This window comes from Macaca nemestrina, chromosome 7 (assembly GCF_043159975.1).
Source record: "Macaca nemestrina isolate mMacNem1 chromosome 7, mMacNem.hap1, whole genome shotgun sequence".
In the NCBI taxonomy this organism is placed as follows: Eukaryota; Metazoa; Chordata; class Mammalia; order Primates; family Cercopithecidae; genus Macaca; species Macaca nemestrina.
Genome location: NC_092131.1, coordinates 83802801 through 83826381, shown reverse-complemented (window position 1 = coordinate 83826381; position 23581 = coordinate 83802801). Strand labels below are relative to the sequence as shown.

The 23581-nt window shown below is 52.4% G+C and overlaps 1 protein-coding gene across 2 annotated transcripts; it reads left to right on the top strand.

The window, feature by feature from the left end:
• The first annotated feature begins 2174 nt into the window (after window positions 1-2174).
• Window positions 2175-22980, top strand: LOC105477876 (NYN domain and retroviral integrase containing). 2 transcript variants are annotated; one of them, XM_011734754.2, is made up of 9 exons: window positions 2175-2280; window positions 2423-2637; window positions 11369-12027; window positions 12152-13708; window positions 14571-14701; window positions 14849-14945; window positions 16678-16779; window positions 16998-17099; window positions 18298-22980. In XM_011734754.2, the coding sequence occupies exons 2-9, from the start codon at window positions 2440-2442 to the stop codon at window positions 21146-21148; spliced, it is 5697 nt and encodes a 1898-aa protein (XP_011733056.2). In that variant the 5' UTR covers window positions 2175-2280; window positions 2423-2439; the 3' UTR covers window positions 21149-22980. The 2 variants fall into 2 exon arrangements, with proteins under 2 accessions (XP_011733056.2, XP_011733057.2); XM_011734755.3 differs by having other exon boundaries at window positions 2202-2280; window positions 2429-2637.
• The last annotated feature ends 601 nt before the right edge of the window (window positions 22981-23581 follow it).

Genomic DNA, 23581 nt, shown 5'->3' with positions numbered 1-23581 from the left:
GAGTAGTTCTCCTTCTCTGAAATCACACTCTTTCCTTTTTCTTTCTTCCATATTCCATGGGGGCAGGGAGATCTCCATCTTACTCAATGCCATACTCTTAGGGCATGGCTCATAGTAGATACTCAGTGAATACGTGTTAAATTTGTTGAATGAGCGAATGAATTTGGTCCTATGAGTGAATTTAGATGAGGAAGCCCAGAGAGTTCAAGGGACTTAGTGACCTGCCTGAATCCACATTAACTCATTAACTCATCCAGAACTGAGCGTAGCTGGGATTAAAATCAGGCTACCTAACCAAATCTCTACCTCCAGGAGAGGCAGGAGCTGGGGGATGGGTTAGTAGGAAGGGTGAGGAGAGGATTTCTACGAAGGTGTGGTGACACATTGGCCAGAACTGAGGTTGGGGAGAAGAGATAAGCTCTTGAAAGGGGGAACTAACATATATTGGGTATCTACTCTGTGTCAGGCACTGTGCCTGGCGCTTTACCTGTGTGGTCTGATTTCTACCCTCTGCTGTATGTATTATCATCCCAGTTTTCATGAGTTAAGGAAATAGGGATGCAAGAGTTTAAATAAATTGTCTGCTTTTGTCCATTTATACATAACTTGACTCCTAAGCTTGACCTCTTCTGACCCTCAACATGGCCTCTTTAAACATAGAATTAAACCCCGGAGTTCTCCATGAAGATGGCCACCATGCTTGGGGTTCACGATCAGATAGAGGAGGGCAACAAGAGTTAAGTATTCATTCAGGGAAAGTGCAGGGAACAGGGGTATGTAACTCTCATCTTGCTTTGTAACAGAAACTGAAGCACAATCAGGCAGGAGCCTCTTTTGATAAAAGGAGAGCAGTCAGAGGTGGAAAGAGGGCCAGAGATGGAGATTCACCCCAAAGGCCTTCTGCTTCAAGGTACTGTAGAGGGGCAGGACAGGGGGACCAGGCAGGATAGAGTAGAAGGCTTTGGAGCCAGAAGTAACACAGATGACTTTTTCCTTTTCTGGATTCCAATCTAGGGAGAAGAATCAGGTGTGTGGGATGAAGCGTGGTCCAGTGAGACCAGGAGTAGCATGAGCCCCTCCCTGCCCCCAGCTGGGCCCCTTCCTTGCAGTGGGGTGCTCCTGGTCCCTTGCCTGCACACAAACATATGATGACCCTGCAGCCCAGATGTTCCAGGGCAGGCCTAATTTAAAGTCTGATGCCTTTTGACCCCATAGGTATACTTGTGTCTATCAGACTGTGGCTCTTCGTTTTAATCTGGAAAATAAGGTCACTGAGGCCGAGACATAGGCCCTGCCCTCCAGAGGGCCAGGTTCTGTTCAGGCCCAGGGCTGTATAAGGTGTTCTTTGTGCTGGGGATGTGACCAGAGCCTGGGTGTTGAAGGTGGCCCCCTAGCCCAGGGCTAGTCCCAGAGCACTCATGCCAATTGGCTGGCTGGTCAGGTGTTGCAGGAGACCTCGGAGGTTACATTACTGCCTGGACCCTCTATCTCCTTCCCCTCACAGCATAACTCAAACGTGCTAAAAAGGGCTTTCATAAACAACTCAAGTCTGAAAACTCTGGCAGCTTTCCCGCCCCTCCAGCCCTGGGGGGCTTCAGGAGGGTCTGGGCTGCCCGCCAGCTCCAGGCTGTCCCTAGACTTCAGTGGGGGGTGGGGAGTCAGTGCTGTTACCCTTTCCTTCCTGCTTGGTCTCCAGCCCAGAGTTTCCTTAGGCCCCGGCCTCCCTGGGCTCCCCACCCTACTCTACCTTAACCCTTTCCTCCCAGGGAAGAAGTGGCCGAGGTCCCCGTTCTCTTGGGACGCCTGGGAGAGGCGATTAGGGGTTCGGGGGGAAAGGTGAGGGTAAAAGGGAGAGATCCCTGTTCCAAATCTCAAAAAAGGGTCCCGGAAACCAATCTTCCCCTCCTTCCTCTTTCCCCGTCCTTCCACTAGCAAGAGGGGAACGTGGAAGGAAACTAACTTTGAACCCTGGATTCTGGCTGTGGGCCCAAAACTTGGGTGGAAGGCAGAGGCCTCCGGGACCCTCCCCGCCCCCTCCTCCCCGCCCCGGCTCCCCCTCCCTCTTCTCCGCGCCCCTTTAAGCTATCCAGCAGACGCAGACAGAGTTGATCCAGGAGGGGCTGGCGGAGTGCTGGAGGGGGAAGGCTGGGGGCGGAGGAAAGGGCGGCAGGAGCCCGACCGGTCCCACCCCTCCTACAACCCCGGGCAGGAAGAGCTCGACGCGGGAGCGGCGGTCGAAGGGGACCAAGCTCCAGAGGGCGGGCGCCCGAGCCGTGCCGGGTGGGTCCGGCAGCCTGGAGGAAGGAGGCCGTGCGGGGGGCGCGCCGCGGGAGGAGGGGGCGTGGCTTAGGCGCCTGGGGCTGGGGGCTGGGGCGCCTGCGGCGCCGAGACCAGGGTGACACTATCTTCTCCTTCGTTCCAGGAGCAGGCGGGGCAGCCATGCTCCTGTCGGGGGGCGATCCTCCGGCGCAGGAATGGTTCATGGTGCAGACAAAATCGAAGCCTCGGGTGCAGCGGCAGCGGCTGCAAGTGCAGCGCATCTTTAGGGTCAAGCTGAACGCCTTCCAGAGCCGCCCGGACACCCCCTACTTCTGGCTACAGCTCGAGGGGCCCCGAGAGAACATGGGCAAAGCCAAGGTAAACAGCTTCTCCCCACCCCCACCCATCTCTTCCAGCCAGATCACTCTCTCCCCTTCCCCTGGGGGAAATGGTGGTCCTCAGAGGCACCACCCACCCTGCCCCCGCCTGGATTTGGCAGTGTGGCGGGCAGGTACTGGGCCTTCCTCCTGCCTCGCCAGATCAGCCTGCGCTCCTTCCATGCCCTCTCTTTCCCTCTGGTTCCTTCCTTTCCTGCCCCACCCCTTCCCTACGTGTCACCTCTGTCCCTCAAGTGCACTGAGAGCACCTCCTCGGTGTGTGTCCCCCCATGAGACTTCCCTGGCTAGGGCCCCAGCATCCGCAGCCCCACTTTTCCATCTGGGCAGCAACTCAAGGCGCTGTATTTCTGTGGCCTCTGCAACACACCTCTTTGTTCTCCACCAGGACTGAAAGGCCCAGGTCCTTCTGTCTCCTCTTAAGTCTCCTTAAATCCTGGGCGGCCCCTTGGAGCCTCTGAGTATTAGGACTGGAGGGGCCTTTAGAGATCCTTCTAGAGTGATACTGGCATTTTACAGATGAGGTACTGGTGGCCAGAGAGGGTAAGGGGCCTGGCTGAGTGCTCAGAGTCAGGTAGGTGAGGTGGTGGGGGTTGGACCAGAAGCCAGGGCTCTGGGCTCCTTACCCCACACTCTTGATGCCACTCAGCCTCTTGCAGGGGTTCTGAGTGGCGTGCAGCCCTCTTCCCAGATTCCCACCCATCTCCAAGGGCTGGGAATGTGGGAGGAGGGCTGTGGGCTTTCAGATGAAAGGGCTTGCTATGTGGGGCTGGACCTTGGACAGGCCAGATCACAGCACACCTCTCTTGCAATCTCCCTGGCTTCTCTCACAAGCTTTTCCTCCCCTTGGGCCTGTTAGATTCCCCTGTCCCCCAAGGTTTACCTCTTCCCTTAGATTCCTTTATCTTACTTCTTTGTGGAAATTCGACAGTCTCCCTCTGCCCCAGACCACCACCACCTTCCCCTTCAACACACACACCTACTTAATTGGTCAAGGCCTTGGGTAGACAGGCCCAGAACTCGGCCAGCCAGGCTGGTAGGCATGCAGGCTGGGAAGTTCCTCCCTCAACCCCCCTGTGCAGCTGCTGGGTCAGCAGTTTTTCCAATTTTGACAGAGGTGCTAGGAGAGGGAAGTTCCGGGTGGGTGTCTTTCCAGAGAACAGATGTGCAGGAGGCCTTGAGAGGAAGATGTTTCAGAAGCCTGGGTAGGGTACGCTAACAAGAGGAGTGTTTTGGGTTCTTTGGGTTCTTAATCTTTTTGTTACTTTGAAAGGCAGCAGCTCACCCTCTTAGGGGACTCGCACTTTCTTTTTCTCTTTCTTTCCTTCCTTCTTTCTTTCTTTCTTTCTTTCTTTCTTTCTTTCTTTCTTTCTTTCTTTCTTTCTTTCTTTCTCTTTTTTTTTGAGATGGAGTTTCACTCTGTTGCTCAGGCTGGAGTGCAATGATGTGGTCTTAGCTCACTGCAACCTCTACCTCCACCTCTCGTGTTCAAGTGATTCTCCTGCCTCAGCCTCCCGAGTAGCTGGGATTACAGGCATCTGCCACCATCCCCAGCTAAGTTTTGTATTTTAGTAGAGATGAGGTTTCACCATGTTGACCAGGCTGGTCTTGAACTCCTGACCTTAGGTGATCCACCCGTCTTGGCCTCCCAAAGTGCTGGGATTACAGGCATGAACCACTGTTCCGGGTCAGGACTCACACTTTCGGAGGTGCTCCACACCTCCCTCCTTGCTCAAATCCTGGATTGGCTTCTCCAGGCCTACCTGCTCCCTCTCCCTCTGCTGCTTCAGGGTTCTTCAGGCCACAGATCTCACACCTCAGGCTCCCACTGTAGGCCCTGGTAATGGAATCAGTGGCTCCCTTGATTCCTAGCCCTGTTCCTCCATTTCCCTTTGTCTTCCCTTTGGGAAAGGCATTGTTGAAAAGTGGGAACCCAGCATGTGGGGATTCTGGGTAGCTCCCTGACATATATATATATATATATTTTTTGAGACGGAGTCTCGCTCTGTCGCCCAGGCTGGAGTGCAGTGGCCGGATCTCAGCTCACTGCAAGCTCCGCCTCCCGGGTTTACGCCATTCTCCTGCCTCAGCCTCCCGAGTAGCTGGGACTACAGGCGCCCGCCACCTCGCCCGGCTAGTTTTTTGTATTTTTTAGTAGAGACAGGGTTTCACCATGTTAGCCAGGATGGTCTCGATCTGCTGACCTCGTGATCCGCCCGTCTCGGCCTCCCAAAGTGCTGGGATTACAGGCTTGAGCCACCGCGCCCGGCCTCCCTGACATATTGTACACAATGAGCAGAAAGGAAACTTTGTTGGCAATTTGGAGGAGGACGAAGGAAAGTTGGAGGGGGATAAAGTTTTGTCTCAGGGGTTAGGGGATCTGGGTTTGATATGCTGTCACCAAGTTACAACCAAGATAGGAAGGGTATGGTGATTAGAGTATGAGACTGGGGTTTGCTACCTGTTAACTGGGTGACCAGATCAAATAATTTATCCTCTCTTGAGCCATTTCCCTCATCTGTGGAACAGACTATAATAATACCTGGTTCATGAAGAGGTTGTGACAGTCTGCGGAAATCATGCATGTTACAATACTTTCATAAAATGTGGAGAGCTATAGAGTATAGATGTTAGCTACTATTGTTTTTAACTAGCTGCGTAACTTTGAGCAAGTCCTTTTCCCTCTCTGAGTCTCGATCTCCCTGTTTGTAAAGTGGAAGTCTTGGATTAAATGCTAAGGTCCAGTGATCTGACACATGAACATTTCCCAAGTGTAAGGATCTCTTGTGGTTCTCATAGGGAGGTAGTGTGGCTGGCTCCAATCTCAGCTGTAGGGATGCAGAATTATGCACTTTGTTAATGGCCTATTGAACATAAGCCAACAGGCAGAGAGGACTCTGGGAGACCACAGGTTGCAGGATGCTGGGAGGGCTGACGGTGAGGGTGGCCTGCTGGGGTCTAAGGGAGGAGGGATCGAGAAGGATACAGGCTCATCTGGAGAAGGGCCTGAGTGTGTTTCTACGTGGTTGGTTTCTCAGGAAAATCTCTGTAAAACTTGAGTGCTTTAAATTGTTTTGTTTGGTGGGATTAAAAAACATTGAAGACATTACTGTGAAACACATTCCCAGGCAGCAAAACAAACACTGGGGAGGACTCTCTGAGGTGAAATCAGTGAGTGGGGAGGCGGGTTTTAGTAATGATCAGAAGAGGCCCAGGACAAGCCCTGCTCCGCCCTTCTGCCCTTTGGCAATGAGGTGAGGATGGGGTGGGCGGCAGAGAAGAGAGGTGACCACCGCGGGAGGTGATGGGGAGCCTAAAGGCAGTGGTAGTGGGCAAGAGTACCTTCTGGAGCCTGGGTTCTGGAGCTCTGGGACAGGGTGTGGCCTGCTGACATCTGGCTTGGCTGTCAGATGGAAGTTGAACTATCTTTGCTGCACACTAACTGTGAGAAGTACCGTGAGAGTTGGTTGTGGTCAGTGCCTGCAGTTGGCTCCTATGGACCCACTGTTAAAATTTCGGGAACTGTGCAAGCGAGTGGAGGAGTATTTGCAGCCATGGTGGGAGTATTTATGCCACAAAAATTGGCAAACGTGACAAATCAAGGTTACCCCCCACCCCCAGCTGATTGTTAAACATTTACCAGGACACCTACTTGTGTTTGGGCACTGAATGCTTCTTTTTCTTTAAACTTAAATTTTCTTTTATCAAAGTCATACACATTTGGAAAGTCCAATTATTACCAAAAGGCTTAGAAGAGCACACAGTGGTTCCCTGCCCTGGCCCTCCCAATTCCTCCTTCAACAACCATCCCCATTGACAGTATTTGCTCTGGCATTTACACATCTCCACATTTCTAAAAGAATATGTAGACACTGTTGTCTTTTAATTAATCGATTTTTGGTGTTACCTTTTTTTGGTCCCATTATTGTATGTGAGGATTTAGCTCCCTTTCCCTGCCAGTCCCTCTTCTCAAGATAGTTCTATTTCAATTATCTGCTAAATCTACATTTAGCATTGCCTCATTATGCCTGTGCACATAGCGTTCACATTGAAGCACTGAAGTGTACTATGATTTTGTTTTCCTTCTTACTTTTTGGTTTCACTGAGGTCATTGAGGTTAAGTACTCCTTGTTTTTCAATTTGCCTTTCTTTGTACCTATTGTTAATTCTCGCCACTTCCAGTAGCCTCTCAGTACAGTTTTCTACAAGGTCAGTCTATCAGTTCAAGGTGTTCTTTTGGTTCTACATTTTTTCTTGGCGCCATCTCTCCTGTCTGGTCAGTTGCTTTCCAGGCTGACACAGCTGTCGTTCTTGGCATCCTTTGCCTTTTTTCTTTGCTAAATACTCATGTCCTGGACCTTGAAACTTTTTCTTTCTTGGGTTGATGGAACACATCCATCTATAGCCTCAAGTTAAAAAGATGGCGCAGCAGCAAAGTGTATGCAGATGCCTGCTTTCAACATGCCTGCTTTCAACATGTCTGTTTCTTGAGTCATACCCTCCAATCTGAACTAGTTGTCCTGTGTAATGACCATTGTCGCCCTAAAACAGTGCCTGGCATGTAGTGAAGAATGATTTATCAAATGGATGAATAAATTCTGAGATTTCTCTTCACTGTCATCCTGGAGATGGTCTTTGCTTCTTTCCTATTTGGTTTGCTGGAAAACTGCTCTCCAGTGGCTTCCTGGGAAAGGTTTTACAGGAGGAAAAATGCTGAGGTTGCATGTCTACGTTGCATAGCCAAAGGATACTTGATTGATAGCTTGGCTGATATCGAATTATAAAAGGAAAATTATTTTCCTTCAGAAATGTGAGGGTTGTGCTCCATTTGGAGGAGCCTGAAGCTATTCTGGTCCCTGGTCATTTGCGTCAGATGTTTTTTTCTCTCTGGAAGTTGTCAGTTTTCCCCGGTGTTCTGCAGTCTCCCAGTGAGGCCCCTTTGTGTGGGTCTGTTTTCCTCCATTGTCAGGCACTCTTGTTGTACTTAGGGGGCCTTCTATCTGGACGCTCATGTTCCTCAGATCTGGGAAATGTGGGGGAAATATTTAGTGGATGATTTCCTCTCCTATGCCATCTCTGTCCTCTCTTTCTGGAAGTCCTCTACTTTTCTTATGTTTTCTCCTCTTTTTCAACTTCTTGTTCTGCTTTCTGAAGATTTCCTTATTTTTATCTTTGAAGCCTTTTCTTGGGTCTTTCGTTTCTGCCATCAAATTTTTAATGTCTAGAAGTCACTTATATTCTGTCTGTTAAAAAGCAGTATCCTATGCTTTTTAAATAAAATTTGAAACTTATGTATTCTATTCTTGTTTAGTGTGTACCATATTCTCTGTTATCTCTCTGAGGAGAGAAATGACAGTAAGCTTTTTGAAGTTTTCTTCTCCCCACCTAGTTTCTCTTCTTTCAGGTTGCCTTTTTTTTTTTTTTTTTTTCCCTGTATGGTTTGGTCTCTGTGTTTCACATTAGAAGTTTTTCTCATAAGCCTGATAATCCTTGCATGATAAAGAGTGAAGGACAAAAAGCTGATTGGGAGTGGAGGCTGTGGGCAAGACTTGTTGATTTTGAACTTGATTGTACAGAGATTTGCAGGTGCTGTCGGTTAGGGACCCTGTTTTGTGATCTTTAAGTCTTTGCTCTTGGGCTGGCCAGGTTTTCCAGAATGTATGCCTCTCTTCTCTGGCCTGGAGGGTCAGGGTCTGGCTGCCAAGCGAATCTCTGAGTGGGCAGAATGAGTTTCTCTGCATTTAGCTTGCATTGTATACATCATTCTTTGGCCGTCCTCAGTCCCTCCATGTTTTTTGTGTGGTACTCACACCTTTGATTATGCTGATCAACCTTTACTCCTAAGACCTTGTTTTGTACTCCCTGGAGAACAGCCCTCCAGTGAGTGGGAAGGTACTTGCCAAGCCTATGTGTGTGTGTGTCTGTGTGAGAATGTCAGTGTGTGTGAATGTGTGTGAATGTGTGTGTGTGTGTGCGTGTGTGTGGGGAGTGGTTGGACTCCCAGGTCTAACTGCTCCTCAAAGAACCTGGTTTTTCATGTTCCCCTTCACTTCCAATTCCAGAGTTTCTTGTTGTTGTTTTCTGAGTCTTTTGAGTATCATGCAGTGTAAATTGGGGTGGTTCTGGAAGGTAGACAGTGAATGATAACTGACTTATGAGAAAGGAGAACCCTAAGTTAGGCGTTAAGTAATGAAGCACCTTGACAAGTATAGAATAGTATTAAAATAGGTCATATAAATGCTTTTATTTAACTTACAAGTTGACTAACGACCTGCCGGTATTGGACAATATATTCTTACAAATACAGTGCACTTTTTCTGTGCCCCTTTCTCTTCAGTCGTATCATCTTTCTACCTAGTTGTTAGTTGTTCCTGCCTCTTCTCTACTTTTTCTCCTCTTGGAGGAAGAAGGTCTGGGTTGGCTTTAGGCAGAAAAGCTGTTCAGGTATTTTCAGGCTGTAAATGCCTGTTGTTTCCTTATCTTCTCTCCCTCTACAGTACAGACGGCATCATGGTGAAGACCCCTGACTATGGAGCTAGAGTGCCTGAGTATCCCAGCCTACCAGCTGTGTGATCTTGGACATATGGCCTTCCTTGCTCATCTAAAATGGGGATAATAGTGTTTCCTTAAAGGGCAGAGAGAGGAATAAATAAGACAATGTGTGCAAAGTGCCTGACACATGATAAGCTCTCACTAAATATTAGTTCAGATTTATTATTTTAAAAATTATCACAGTTCCTATTTATTTCTTAATTTTAAAATATCGGGCCGGGCACAGTAGCTCACACTTGTAATCCCAGCACTTTAGGAGGCCGAGGAGGGTGGATCACATGAGGCCAGGAGTTCGAGACCAGCCTGACCAACATGGCGAAACCCCATCTCTACTAAAAATACAAAAATTAGCAGGGTGTGGTGGTGCACGTCTGTAGTCCCAGCTACTCGGGAGGCTGAGGCAGGAGAATTGCTTGAACCTAGGAGGCAGAGGCTGCAGTGAGCCGAGATCGTGCCACTGTACTCCAGCCTGGGTGACAGAGTGAGACTCTGTCTCAAAAAATAAAATAAAATAAAAAATAAAATAAAATAAAATAAAATAAAATATTGAACAATTGTTGGAACCATAACTATTCTAAGCTCTCTGCAGAAAGAGAAAGAAGCCTCCCATAATCTTCTTCCCCAGCACATCTCTCCATGTTTCATGTTGTTTTCAGGTCATTGAAATGGGGGTGCATGGGGTGGGGAATATTTGTTAAGGTCTGAGACAGCCCACACCTGCTCGGATTTAACCTTGCTAGGCAGTGGGACCAGATGAGGTTGGCATAGGAGGGGTTAGCTTGGGATGTCCATCAGGTTTTGAGCTGGTTTTGGACTGACTGAAAAGGGATTAGACATGTATTTCAGGCTCTGAGGAAGACGTTGCAGGTCTGTGGCCTTGGCCAGGTGGAAGAGGGACAGGTAGGCCTGAGCAGGGAAGGATGGCCCAGGGACTGAGCAGGGGCACCTGGGTGGTCTTCAGGATGGCTGTTGGAGATCCAAAATGGAGTATGGGACTGCCAGGGGAAAGCAGGAAGAGGGATGAGAGGGATGACTGTCAAAGAAAGGAGATGTGGAGGGGCCTGGGGGCATATGAAGTCTACATGGGGTGGCTGATCGGAGAGAGAGCTCATGGGACCACACTGATGGAACTCAGCCAGAGTGGAGGAACCCCAACCTCACCCACCCCAGCCACTGCTAAAGATGGCGAGTGTGTGCCCTGTGAGCTCTGTGAACTCTAGGACTTGGTCTGCCCAGAAAGCCAGAGGTCTTCCTTCTGGTTAGCTATTGCGTGTATGTGCGGGTGCAGGGGTTCCCCTGGACACTGGCCCAGTGGCTTATCTCCTCCTCTGTCCCCTCTGGGCAACACAGTTACTATGATTGGGGGTACAGGTTGTGCTAGAGGCATTCTGGAGAGGGATGAAGCTCGAGTCTCACATGATTACCCTGTAGTCACTGTGGTCAGCCAGAGCAGGTGGAAAAAACTCTGGTATCAGAGCCTCTAGCTATGTGCCCTTGGACAAGCTGCACAGCTCTTCTCAGCCTGCAAAATGGGAACAGGTTGTGCCAGGTGTCATCCTCAGTACTTTCTGCATATTAATTCACTGAAGTTTCACAGTGGCCCAATGAGGCAGGAACTATTACTGTTCCCATTTTACAGATGAGGAACCGCAGGCATGGGGGCAGGCGTGTTGTGTGATTAATAACTTGCCCCACATTGCATCAGTTCTTAGCTTATGGAGGGTGCTCAGAAGTGTGCAGCCACTTTCCCCCCAGCTGTCACACTATTCAGGAATGCCAGACTGGGACTAGACCTCAGGAGCATCCAGTTCAATCTTCCTTTTTCTCGGTGAAGAGACTGAGATGCTGAGAAGGTGATAAATGCCCCACAATTAACCTAATCAGTTGAGGTTGAGTTGGAGCTGCAACCTGGGTTCTTTCCCTCCTCCCTCCCAGGCTTCCCTGTTCTGTTGGTGTTCCCTGGAAAGAAATGGGTGTGTGAGGGTGCAGGACCAGGGAAAGAGTGGCTGGCCATGGTGGAGTCATTTGGCTCATGATGGATGGGGGGTGGTAGTGGTGGGGCCACATGGTTAGTGAGGGACTGGCCTTTTGGGTGGCAAGGGCAGATCCCAGGACAGGCCCCTAACGGGCTGACTTCATTGTGTTCTCCCCGCTGTGCCCAGGAATACCTGAAGGGCCTGTGCAACCCGGAGCTGTGGAAGGAGGTTCGCTACCCACCGATCCTGCACTGTGCCTTCCTTGGGGCCCAAGGCCTCTTCCTGGACTGCCTCTGCTGGAGCACGCTGGCCTACCTGGTGCCGGGCCCCCCTGGCTCCCTGATGGTGGGCGGGCTGACTGAGTCTTTCATCATGACACAGAACTGGCTGGAGGAGCTGGTGGGGCGACTGCGCTGGGGCCCTGCCCCTCTGCTGACCCCCCGGGGGATCTGGGAGGCTGAGGTGACCCGGGCCTTTGGGGCCCTGGTTTGGATCCGTGGTGACCAGCATGCAGGGGACCTACTGCAGCTGCCCCCAGCAGTCCAGGAACTGCTGCTGAGCCTGGTGCGGGATGCTGCGGGCAAGGAAGACATCATCGAGTGGCTCAGCCGCTTCGGCATCTCTGACTCCCACTCTGATCCGGAGGTTCTAATCTGCCCTTCCCAGCAGCAGAAGGAAGCCCCAGCCATGGTGTCTGTGGGAGAGAGTCCTGGACCCTTTGTGGACATGGGGACCCTCCAGAACAGGGTCCCAGAAAATTCAAAGAGATTATCTAGCCTGGGAGCCACTGGGTCCCTGATCCCAGCCCAGAGTACACCGCAGGAGGCAGCAAACCAGCTGGTACGGTAAGTTCTGGAGAATGAGCCTGGCTTCTCTGATCCTACCCCTGCTCCCCTACCCCAAAGAAATAGTAGTAGTTTGGGACCAAACTGGCCTTCCACCTTTTCAATGAACTTGGGCTTCCTCCAGGGTCGGTTCCAACAGCCAAGGTGGTATGGACAGTGCTCAAGAGGAAGGGCCAGTGCAAGCCACCAGCAGCCAGGACTCCACGAACCACACACAAGCCTTGTTGAAGCAAAAACAGGTCCAGAGGATAGAAGATAAACTCCTCTTCCAACCTCCAGTATCAGCCCTGGGTGTGTGCCCATCCTGGAAGGCCTGGACCCCGGGGCCAGCCTTTGGGCCATTGTGGCCGGGGGCTATTGCTGCAACCTTCTGGAGGATCAATGAGCTGCATTCTCTCCATCTGGCCTGGCTCCTGTCCCAGGCATGCTTCAATTTCCCCTTCTGGCAGAGGCCTCTGGGCCCCATTCAGTTGAAGCTGCCAGGGCAGAATCCTTTGCCCTTAAATCTGGAGTGGAAGCAGAAGGAGCTGGCTCCTCTGCCCAGTGCAGAGAGCCCAGCTGGTAGACCAGATGGGGGGCTGGGAGGAGAAGCAGCCCTGCAGAATTGCCCAAGGCCAGAGATTCCCACAAAAGTTACGAGTTTATTGGTGGTGCCTGGGAGCTCAGATGTAAAAGACAAAGTCAGCTCGGATCTTCCACAGATAGGGCCACCCTTGACCTCTACACCCCAACTACAGGCTGGAGGTGAGTCGGGGGATCAAGGGAGTATGCAGTTGGATTGTAAGGGACTGGAAGAGGGACCCGCTCCAGTCCTGCCAGCAGGGCAAGGGAAGCCCATGGCTCAAGGGGGACTGACAGATCAGTCAGTACCTGGAGCTCAAACAGTGCCTGAAACTCTCAAAGTGCCCATGGCTGCAGCAGTGCCCAAAGCTGAAAATCCCCCCAGAACTCAAGTGCCACCTGCAGCTCCCAAAGTGCCTACATCCCAAATGATGCCGGCAGCGCACACAGAGCCTGCAGCTCCCAAAGTGCCTTCGGCTCCTACAAAGCCAGCAGCTCAAATGATGGCCACAGCTCAAAAAACAGTTGTGAATCAGCCAGTGTTGGCAGCTCAAGTGGAACCCACAACTCCAAAAACTCCCCAGGCTCAGAAGATGCCTGTAGCGAAAACATCACCTGCAGGTCCCAAAACACCCAAAGCTCAAGCCGGGGCTGCAGCTACAGTTTCCAAAGCATCTGCAGCTTCCAAAGCACCTGCAGCTCCCAAAGGACCTGTGACCCCCAAAGTTTCCAGGGCTCCCAAAACGCCTGCAGCTCAGAAGGTGCCCATGGATGCAGGGCCAACCTTGGATGTAGCCAAACTTCTGAGTGAGGTCCAACCTACATCAAGGGCTAGTGCCTCCTTACCGAAGGGCCAGGGGCAGGCTGGAAGGCAGGGTCCCCAGCCCAGCGGCACCTTGGCCCTCAGCAGTAAGCACCAGTTTCAGATGGAGGGGCTCCTGGGGGCTTGGGAGGGGGCCCCAAGGCAGCCGCCTCGCCACCTGCAAGCGAACAACACAGTGACCAGCTTCCAGAGGTACCACGAGGCCCTGAATACACCCTTCGAGCTGAACCTGTCAGGGGAACCTGGAAACCAGGGGTTGCGGCGAGTGGTCATTGATGGCAGCAGCGTGGCCATGGTGTGAGTAGTGACGGGCGCGGGGCGGGCTGGGGATGCTGTGGAGCTGGGGCAGGACATCCCAGGGGGACAGAATGTGGGCATGCCTTCCCATCCTTCTGATGGGTGACATGGGGAAGAAATGGGAGGGAAGTGGTCCCTGTTGAATGGCTCCTGCATGCCAGGCAGTGTGCATGGAATCCTCACCGCAGCCCTCAAGGGCAGGTTTCTGGTTTCCCTCTCTGATAGATGCTGAAACAGGCTCAGAGGTGAGAAATCCTGCCCAAGGTCCCTGAGCCAGCAAGGGGTCCAGCTGGCCTTTTGGCTCAGATGTGTCCACTGCCAAGGTCTATGCCCTTCCCAGGCCAGCTTTTAAACTTTTAGCCCAAACTTCAAGGCCCAGCATAGATCTCTGGTGTGAAGCTTTTCCTGACCGTGCTGGTCCTTAGCGATTGCCCTTCCTGCACAGCACTTACTGCTGTAGAGGTGTTAGCATAAACACGTGCATGCCACTGAATTTGCCACATGATAGAGTAGTTATCTGTGCAGAGCACACTCCCAGCACACAGTCGGTGGCCAGGGAATTTTTGTTTGCTTTAAGCTCTCAACTGAGCGCTCTGAGTGGAGGGGCTGCCTTCTTCCTCTTGCCCTCAGTGTCCCTACACACATGCTGGCACACAAGTACATGCACACACACATGCGTGCACACACACAGAGTTTCTGGCAGTGCCCCGCACCCAGTAGATGCTCACAGAATGAGTATGGAGGGAAGGGGAGAGGGCATCATTAGTGTCCTTGGTGCTGGCATTGCCTGCTTGCTGCCCCAGGGCTGGCTCTGAGGGAGGAGTGGTGAGGCAGGGTGTTTCCTTGTCCCACAACCCCACAGGCACGGCCTCCAGCACTTCTTCTCCTGCCGAGGCATTGCCATGGCAGTGCAGTTTTTTTGGAACCGGGGACACCGAGAGGTCACTGTGTTTGTACCCACCTGGCAGCTGAAGAAGAACCGGAGGGTGAGAGGTGAGGTGTCCGCTGCCTGCCCAACCTCCGCAGTGTCACTATGCTTTCTTCTCTCTGCCCTGCTGCCCCCACCCTCCACCACTCCAGAGTGACCATTTCCACTTAGCCCTCCCTTGACCATTTCTGTCTTCTGCCTTTTGCCCCCAGAAAGCCACTTTCTGACGAAGCTACACTCGCTCAAGATGCTTTCAATCACGCCCTCCCAGCTGGAGAACGGCAAGAAGATCACCACCTACGATTATAGGTGTGCCGGTCCCCAGGCCTGCCCTCCTGGGCTCAGGGAGTTGGGTCTGGCTGGTGTGTCAGGTGGAGTCCGGCCTGTCTTCTCTGGGGAAGTGCAGGCAAATATGTTGGGGGTGCAGGTCGTGCAGAGGGTGGGGTGGAGCACGGGCCTCTGTTGGCAGAGGGATGGTCACAGTGAGGAAAGGGCTGGAGGTTGGCTCTCCCCAAGCCCGGAGTTGTTCCTGACTTTGGGACTCTGGAGTCCGTCTGCCTTAGCTAACAGCCATTCTTCCCCCATGACCTGTGAACATCAGAGGTTCCCCAGGGTTTTGGGTGCCCGTTTCGGTTGAGGCTCATGTCTCCAGACTGCTTTAATCTTTTCCTCCCTCGGGGCCCTGGCACTGGTGGAGGTCTATGCATGGCTGATGTGGATGGAGCCCTGGGCAGGGCTCTGAAAAAGGAGAGCCCTGAATGCGTAAACCCCGAATGCTTGCCTGCTTGTCAATCCTAAGCGCCCACTCTTCGGCATGGCTGCAGGACCACTGTACTCAGGGGAAGCCTGTGACCCCACCTCTCTTAGGGCAGGGAAGGCCCTGGCATAGTCACTGGTCCTGGGTTGGAGTTGATGCTGGGCAGACAGAGATCTTGGTTTCACATAGTCAACTCTCATGCCAGGCAGGGAGAAGTTCTGCTTCTCCACACTTTTCCCAAGACATGGCACCCAACCAGGCCTGGGAAGGGTTGGGCAGAGAGCCTGGCGCATCCCTCCTTGTAGAGCTAGTCCCCTCCCTAGTCTTTAAGGACCTCTAAGTTCAGGCGTAGGTTTGAGGGAAGATGCCTTTTCTGCGGACAGTCCCTCTGCTGGGCGCTTGTGGAATAGCATGCTCTGGGGAGCAGGAATGGAAAGTTTCAGGGAATACTGAGAAGTAGGTAGCCTTTGCTTTCTTTACTGGTCACAGCCCTCTTTAGAGGAGAGGTGATCCTTGGAAAAGTGGATTTGTTTATTCAGGTATGTGTGCTTATATGTGTTAGTGTATATATGTATGTATGTCTTGGCATGTATATGAATATTGTGCATTGGTGAAGCATTATAACGGAATATGTGTTTGCTATGTGGTGGGCACTTACCTAGACACTTAAAAGCATTATCTCCTTCAGTTTAATCCTCACAGCAACATGGGGTAGGTATTTTGTCTTTTTTTTTTTTTTTTTTGAGACGGAGTCTCGCTCTGTCGCCCAGGCTGGAGTGCAATGGTACGATCTCCTCTCACTGCAAGCTCCGCCTCCCGGGTTCACAACATTCTCCTGCCTCAGCCTCCTGAGTAGCTGGGACTACAGGTGCCCGCCACCACGCCCAGCTAATTTTTTGTATTTTTAGTAGAGACGGGGGTCTCTGTTTTACAGATGCAAAAACGGAAGAAGTAAAAATACATGTGTGAATGTGGATGAATGTGAGTTTCTGTGTCTGTGCACGTGTACGTGTGTGCCTATGTGTATAACAGGGGTGTGTGTTTGTGTATACAGCTGGGAGTGTGTGCATCCAAGTCACCCTTGGATGACCTCGATCCCTATCAGTGATCTCACACGGCCGCATAGAGGAGGGGATGGGCTGGGGGGTCCTGGATTTCTGAGTAGGAAGGGCAGTGCCTTTGTCTGACACACCTCAATGTGAAGCTGCAAGTTCATTTTCCCAGATGACCCAGGAAGTAAAGGGGCTAGTTACTGGATCATTAGTGACTCCCCTCTCTCTGCAGGTTCATGGTAAAGCTGGCAGAGGAGACAGATGGCATCATTGTTACCAATGAGCAGATTCACATCCTGATGAATAATTCCAAGAAACTGATGGTCAAAGATCGGTAAGATGGCTCCCCAGAGACTTGAGCCATTCCTTCCCCTTGGATGTCAGGCAGCCCCTGGCATGGGAGAGGTTAGGGCAGGAAGAGAGGCCTTGGAGTAGTGCCCACCAGCACCTGCCAGGATGTGGGTCTTAGCCCCATGGAGAAGCCAGGCGACAACAGGGTGTGGGTGGGTCAAGGGCTCACAGTGACTGTGCCTCTTCTCCTCCTGGGCCCAGCTTGCTGCCTTTCACCTTTGCGGGGAATCTCTTCATGGTGCCTGATGACCCCCTGGGCCGTGATGGCCCCACCTTGGATGAATTTCTGAAGAAGCCAAACAGGTAATGGGTCAGGCCTCCCCAGCCTCCCAGGCCCTCCTGGGGCTGATCAGAAACTTCCCCTTAGTGTTGGCCAACATCTAGTGTGTAATAATGATTGGAGTGATCGGACTTTTTCATGTCTTTATACTTGTGCCACGTTTATGTGTTCATAAACCACTTACAGTAGGTTTTAATACAGACATGAAAGCACATATGTAGAATGTAGTTTTAACATTCTATGTGCATCCTTTAATACTATATGTATCTTTCCAAACTGGCATTTGTACTCAATGATTTATTAGTTTTTTCAGATGTATCCTATGCTAATTCATGTAGCTCTGTTTAATGGTCATATAGTATTCCATTACATGAGTACCCAATAGATTTTTCTGTTTCCTTGTTGAGGGCCATTTGGTCACTTCCATTATATGCTGTTGGGTCCAAGGCTGCAGTGAACAGCCTTGCTTTTATTCTTTGTATCCAAGGGAAGCTGCATCTAGAATATTCACCAAGTAGGATTTTTTCTATGTTTATTATCTCATTCAATCCTCACAACTTGAGTTATACGTAAATGACCACTGTCCTCATTTTATAGATGAGGAATCTGTGACTCAAGTGACTTTTCCAAGGTCACGTTGCTGATGCCAGCAGAACTGGTTTGCAGTAACTTGGATCCTCGGCTGCCCACCTGCCAGTTCCCTAGGGCCGGCAGGGGACCTTGGTCAGAATCTTCTGGGCAGAGCACTGCTTCCTGGGGCCAGATCCCCCAGTCTCACCTTGCCAGTTTGGAAAAAGTGATGTGGATGAGGTTTGTCTGCTGTGTCCTCACAAGTCCCTTGTCAGGCTCTCCTTTGCTTTGGTGACCCCTCCGCTCCCCTGCCTTTTCCAGGATTGCTCATCCTGGGTTAGGCTGGAAGCCACCAGTCATCTCTTATCAAACCGTTGGCTTACAGCTAGTTTAAATGTTACTTGGTCAGTGAAGTTTTGATTGGATGAGCCTTTAAGGCACAGATGAACTTCTAATATTGGGGGTCTGGCCCATGCAGGGGGTAGAGGAAGTGTTTATAGGCAGGGGCCCAATTGTGCCTATGCCATGCAAGTTGTTGGCACTTGGCCCAGCCTCAGGACACTTTGGAATGGGGTTTCCACAGAGGTGCTTTCCCTTTGGAGGATTGCTCGGAATGGGGCTGCCTTCCCTCTTCCATCTGTTTTGGTGTAGGTTGGACACTGACATTGGCAACTTCCTGAAGGTGTGGAAGACCCTTCCTCCCAGCTCAGCCAGTGTCACTGAGCTGAGTGAGGACGCTGACTCTGGGCCCCTGGAGAGTCCGCCGAATATGGAAGAAGTCAGGGAAGAGAAGGAGGAGAGGCAGGATGAGGAGCAGAGACAGGGGCGGGGCATGCAGAAGGCGGCTGAGGAAGACGACCTTGACTCTTCACTGGCATCAGTGTTCAGGGTGGAGTGCCCGTCCCTTTCAGAGGAGATCCTGCGGTGCCTCAGCCTTCATGATCCCCCCGATGGGGCCCTGGACATTGACCTTCTGCCGGGGGCAGCTTCTCCCTACCTGGGCATCCCCTGGGATGGACAGGCTCCCTGCCAGCAGGTTCTTGCCCACCTGGCCCAGCTCACCATCCCCAGCAACTTCACCGCACTCTCCTTCTTCGTGGGCTTCATGGACTCCCACAGGGATGCCATCCCTGACTATGAAGCCCTTGTGGGCCCCCTGCACAGCCTCCTCAAGCAGAAGCCTGACTGGCAGTGGGACCAGGAGCATGAGGAGGCCTTCCTGGCCCTGAAGCGAGCCCTGGTGTCTGCCCTCTGCCTGACGGCCCCCAACTCCCAGCTGCCCTTCCGCCTGGAGGTGACCGTGAGCCATGTGGCCCTGACGGCCATCCTCCATCAGGAGCACTCAGGGAGGAAGCACCCCATAGCCTATACCTCAAAACCCCTCCTCCCTGACGAGGAGAGCCAGGGCCCCCAGTCAGGGGGAGACAGCCCCTATGCCGTGGCCTGGGCCCTCAAGCATTTTTCCCGCTGCATCGGAGACACCCCCGTGGTCTTGGACCTTTCCTATGCCTCCCGGACCATGGTGGACCCTGAGGTGCGGGAGGGCCGCAGGTTTTCCAAAGCTTGGTTGATCCGATGGTCCCTCTTGGTTCAGGACAAAGGCAAGAGGGCCCTGGAATTGGCTCTCCTCCAGGGCCTGCTGGGGGAGAACCGCCTGCTGACCCCTGCGGCCTCCATGCCTCGCTTCTTCCAGGTTCTGCCGCCTTTCTCTGATCTGTCCACGTTTGTCTGCATCCACATGTCGGGCTACTGCTTCTACCGGGAGGATGAGTGGTGTGCTGGCTTTGGTCTCTATGTTCTATCGCCCACCAGTCCCCCTGTCTCCCTTTCCTTCTCCTGCTCCCCTTACACACCAACCTATGCCCACCTGGCAGCTGTGGCCTGTGGCCTGGAGCGCTTTGGCCAGTCCCCACTCCCAGTGGTTTTCCTCACTCACTGCAACTGGATCTTCAGCCTTCTGTGGGAGCTCCTGCCCCTTTGGAGGGCTCGGGGCTTTCTGTCCTCCGATGGGGCTCCACTCCCTCACCCAAGCCTGCTCTCCTACATTATATCCCTCACCTCTGGCCTCTCATCCCTTCCGTTTATCTACCGAACCTCCTACCGGGGCTCTCTGTTTGCTGTGACAGTGGACACCCTGGCCAAGCAGGGTGCCCAGGGGGGTGGGCAGTGGTGGAGTTTGCCAAAGGATGTGCCAGCCCCTACAGTGACTCCCCATGCCATGGGCAAGAGGCCCAATTTGCTGGCATTACAGCTGAGCGACAGCACCCTGGCCGATATCATTGCCAGGCTGCAGGCTGGGCAGAAACTGTCCGGCTCCTCACCGTTTAGTTCTGCCTTTAACTCACTCAGCCTCGACAAGGAGAGTGGCCTGCTTATGTTCAAGGGAGATAAGAAGCCCAGGGTCTGGGTAGTCCCGACGCAACTCCGGAGGGATCTGATTTTCTCTGTGCATGACATTCCCTTGGGGGCCCACCAGAGGCCTGAAGAGACCTACAAGAAGTTGCGTTTGCTGGGGTGGTGGCCCGGGATGCAGGAGCATGTGAGAGATTACTGCAGGAGCTGCTTGTTCTGCATCCCTCGAAATCTCATAGGCAGCGAGTTGAAGGTTATTGAGTCTCCATGGCCACTCAGGTCGACTGCCCCCTGGTCGAACCTGCAGATCGAGGTGGTGGGCCCGGTCACCATAAGTGAGGAGGGCCATAAGCATGTGCTTATTGTGGCGGACCCGAACACCAGGTGGGTGGAGGCATTCCCCCTGAAGCCCTACACACACACGGCTGTGGCCCAGGTGCTGCTTCAGCATGTGTTTGCAAGGTGGGGTGTTCCTGTGAGGCTGGAGGCAGCCCAGGGGCCCCAATTTGCCCGGCATGTCCTTGTGAGCTGTGGGCTGGCCCTGGGAGCCCAAGTAGCCTCCCTGAGTAGGGACCTCCAGTTCCCCTGCCTGACGAGCTCAGGAGCCTACTGGGAATTCAAGAGGGCCCTCAAGGAGTTCATCTTCCTGCATGGGAAGAAGTGGGCGGCCTCCCTGCCCTTGCTGCACCTGGCCTTTAGGGCCTCCTCCACCGACGCCACACCATTCAAGGTCCTGACTGGGGGTGAGTCAAGGCTCACAGAGCCCCTGTGGTGGGAGATGAGCTCTGCAAACATTGAAGGGCTCAAGATGGACGTCTTCCTGCTACAGCTGATAGGGGAGCTGCTGGAGCTCCATTGGAGGGTGGCTGACAAGGCAAGTGAAAAGGCCGAGAACAGGCGTTTCAAGCGGGAGAGCCAGGAGAAGGAGTGGAATGTGGGTGACCAGGTGCTTTTGCTGTCCCTCCCCAGGAATGGCAGCAGTGCCAAATGGGTGGGTCCCTTCTATATTGGGGACCGTCTAAGCCTGTCACTCTATAGGATATGGGGCTTCCCAACCCCAGAGAAGCTGGGGTGCATCTATCCCAGCAGTCTGATGAAGGCCTTTGCCAAGAGTGGCACCCCCCTGTCCTTCAAGGTCTTGGAGCAGTGAGTGGGAACAGTGGGGGTGCCCCTGCCCCAGGGCCCTGGGTTTCTGCTGCTAGGCCTCCCCCGTCCCAGCAGTTCTCTCAGTCCACTGGGAGCCCTCAGTTGTGCCTTTTGTAGAGAAGTTGCTTCGTAAAGCTTTGCTGAATTGCCTTGAACTAGGGACCAACATCCCCATGGAAACATCCCTAGTTTGGGGTACTTGGAGAATTTGCCAAAGGCTGTCAGATATGAGTCCCTGGCAGTTTTACACTGGGAAGTAGAGTGCTCCTCTAGGATATACCAGGCTCTGTGTCTTTTCCCCAAGTATCCTCTTTCCCCTTCACATGTCGGTGTGTGGTGGTGTGCACACACACTCACCCCAGAATCTTATTATCTTGGCCATGAAACTGTGACTGTGGGCCTCAGAATTGGAACCACAGCCCTTTCCCATACAGAAACCCCAAATGAGGGCTCCTCCCTCCAACCTGTTCTTTTGGGGACCCTTTGCCCTTAAAGCTGTCACAGCTGACATAAACCTGGGCAGGCTGTGGGGAGGCCACTGCCTCCTAGCCTCACAGCTTTCTTAAGCCAAGTGTGGCCTGCTCAGCTGTTAGGGCAGGGCTGGCCATCTTCCCAGGCCTCGAGGACAGTGTCATGGAGTGGGAGAATGGCCAGCCACAAGCCACCGGCTTGTCAGCACGGGAAGGGCAAGAGGGAAATGAGTTGGCCTACCTCATTTGACTCCAGCCAATGGAGACAATTCCTGACCCCTGCTTTGATGGTGTTGACCCCACAGGAATCAAGGATATTGATGCCAAGTGTGGCAACTCTACCTGAAGAGCTGCTTCTGTTAGACCCAGGGGCCCCGGCCTCTGTTTTAAGCGAGGAGGGCGTCTGCAATGAGAGTGGCACACGGCGAAGTGCTGGCGTGGCTCTACCTCCTAACCTCTCCCAATCCCATCCCAAAGCCCACAGCCCTCTGCTCCTTCCACCTCCACTGTATCCTGCATCTCAGACCCTACAGATTGTGTGATTGCTTCATCTGTATCACCCCCCAGTCATGTGGACCTGCTTTCTGTGTAGAGCAAAACCCAGGCTCCCTCACAGCCATTCTTTGCAGAGAGCACCCTTGCAGTGAGAGTGAGTTCCTCGCAGGTGTGTGTGTGTGTACACTCACCCTCTGAATTGCTGCCACTGCCAAAGAAGTGGGCTCCACATGAAGGCCAGTGCCACGTCACTCTGGCTGGCCTTCTGAGTAGTTTCATTTCTCTGGAAGCTGAGCCAGTCTCCTGGTCTAGCCCAGGTTGCCAGAAGGCTTGGTGTTGCAGAGTGCTAGAGCCAGTACGGAACTTGCCGACTTGTTTTACAGCAGAGGAGAGAGGATCACAGAGGGAAAGTGATTCACCCAAAGTCACACAGCGAGTTCATGGCTGAGCTGAGACCAGGACTAAGCTTCCTGACCCCCAGTTCACCATGAAAAGGGTTCTGGCAATAGGTTCAAGCTGGAGAATCCTTCAAAATCCTACACCCACATTCCCTGCAACTCCTCATCTCCCTGATCTTCCAGACAAACTACCTGGATGTTGCCCTTAAACCATTTCTAGCTGTTAACCCTGTCCAGAAAAATGATTGAGTGATAGCTGAGAAGTGGAAAGTGTGGGATTTTTGGCAGGTGCTCTCTTTCCTCTGCTCCCCGTGCCATTCTTTCTCTTCCTCCTCTCTGTGATGGTATGTCCAGCCTCACTCTCCCTCCCTGGTGCTGTATGCGTTTCCCCTGTTAGCTACATTTGTGATCACATACCCTTCTTTTAAGTGAATTTTTTTCATTTGATTTGTCAATAAACGAATCAAACTGGAGCTGATGTCCAGTGTTTTGTTTAGCTTCAGTCTCAATTGTGGAAATGAGGAGTGTGGGGCAGACATGGGGTATGGCTGCTATATGTTTCCCAGATAGACTTGCAGATTTGAAGACCTGGATAGTAGCTTTTCCAGATCATCTGCCCTAAGCTCCTACTGTGCAGATGAGGAGACCAGGGCCCAGAGTGTGATATGCTTAAGGCCCCATAGCTGGTTCATGGCAGGGATAGAAGGAGAGTCCCACCTTTGGCCTTCCAAGCTGGTACCCTTGGCAGTTAATATCTTGGAAGTGGGCAGGGTGGGAATGAAAACAAATGATGAGGCAGGGCATGGTGGCTCATGCCTGTTATCCCAGCACTTTGGGAGGCCAAGGCGGGTGGATCGCTTGAGGCCAGGAGTTCAAGACCAGCCTGGCCAATGTGGCGAAATCCGTCTCTACTAAAAATACAAAAATCAGCTGGGTGTGGTGTCAGGAGTCTGTAATCCCAGCTACTCGGGAGGCTGAGGCAGGAGAATTGCTTGAACCCAGGAGGCAGAGGTTGCAGTGAGCCAAGATCACACCACTGCACTCCAGCGAGACTCCATCTCAAAAAGAAAAGAA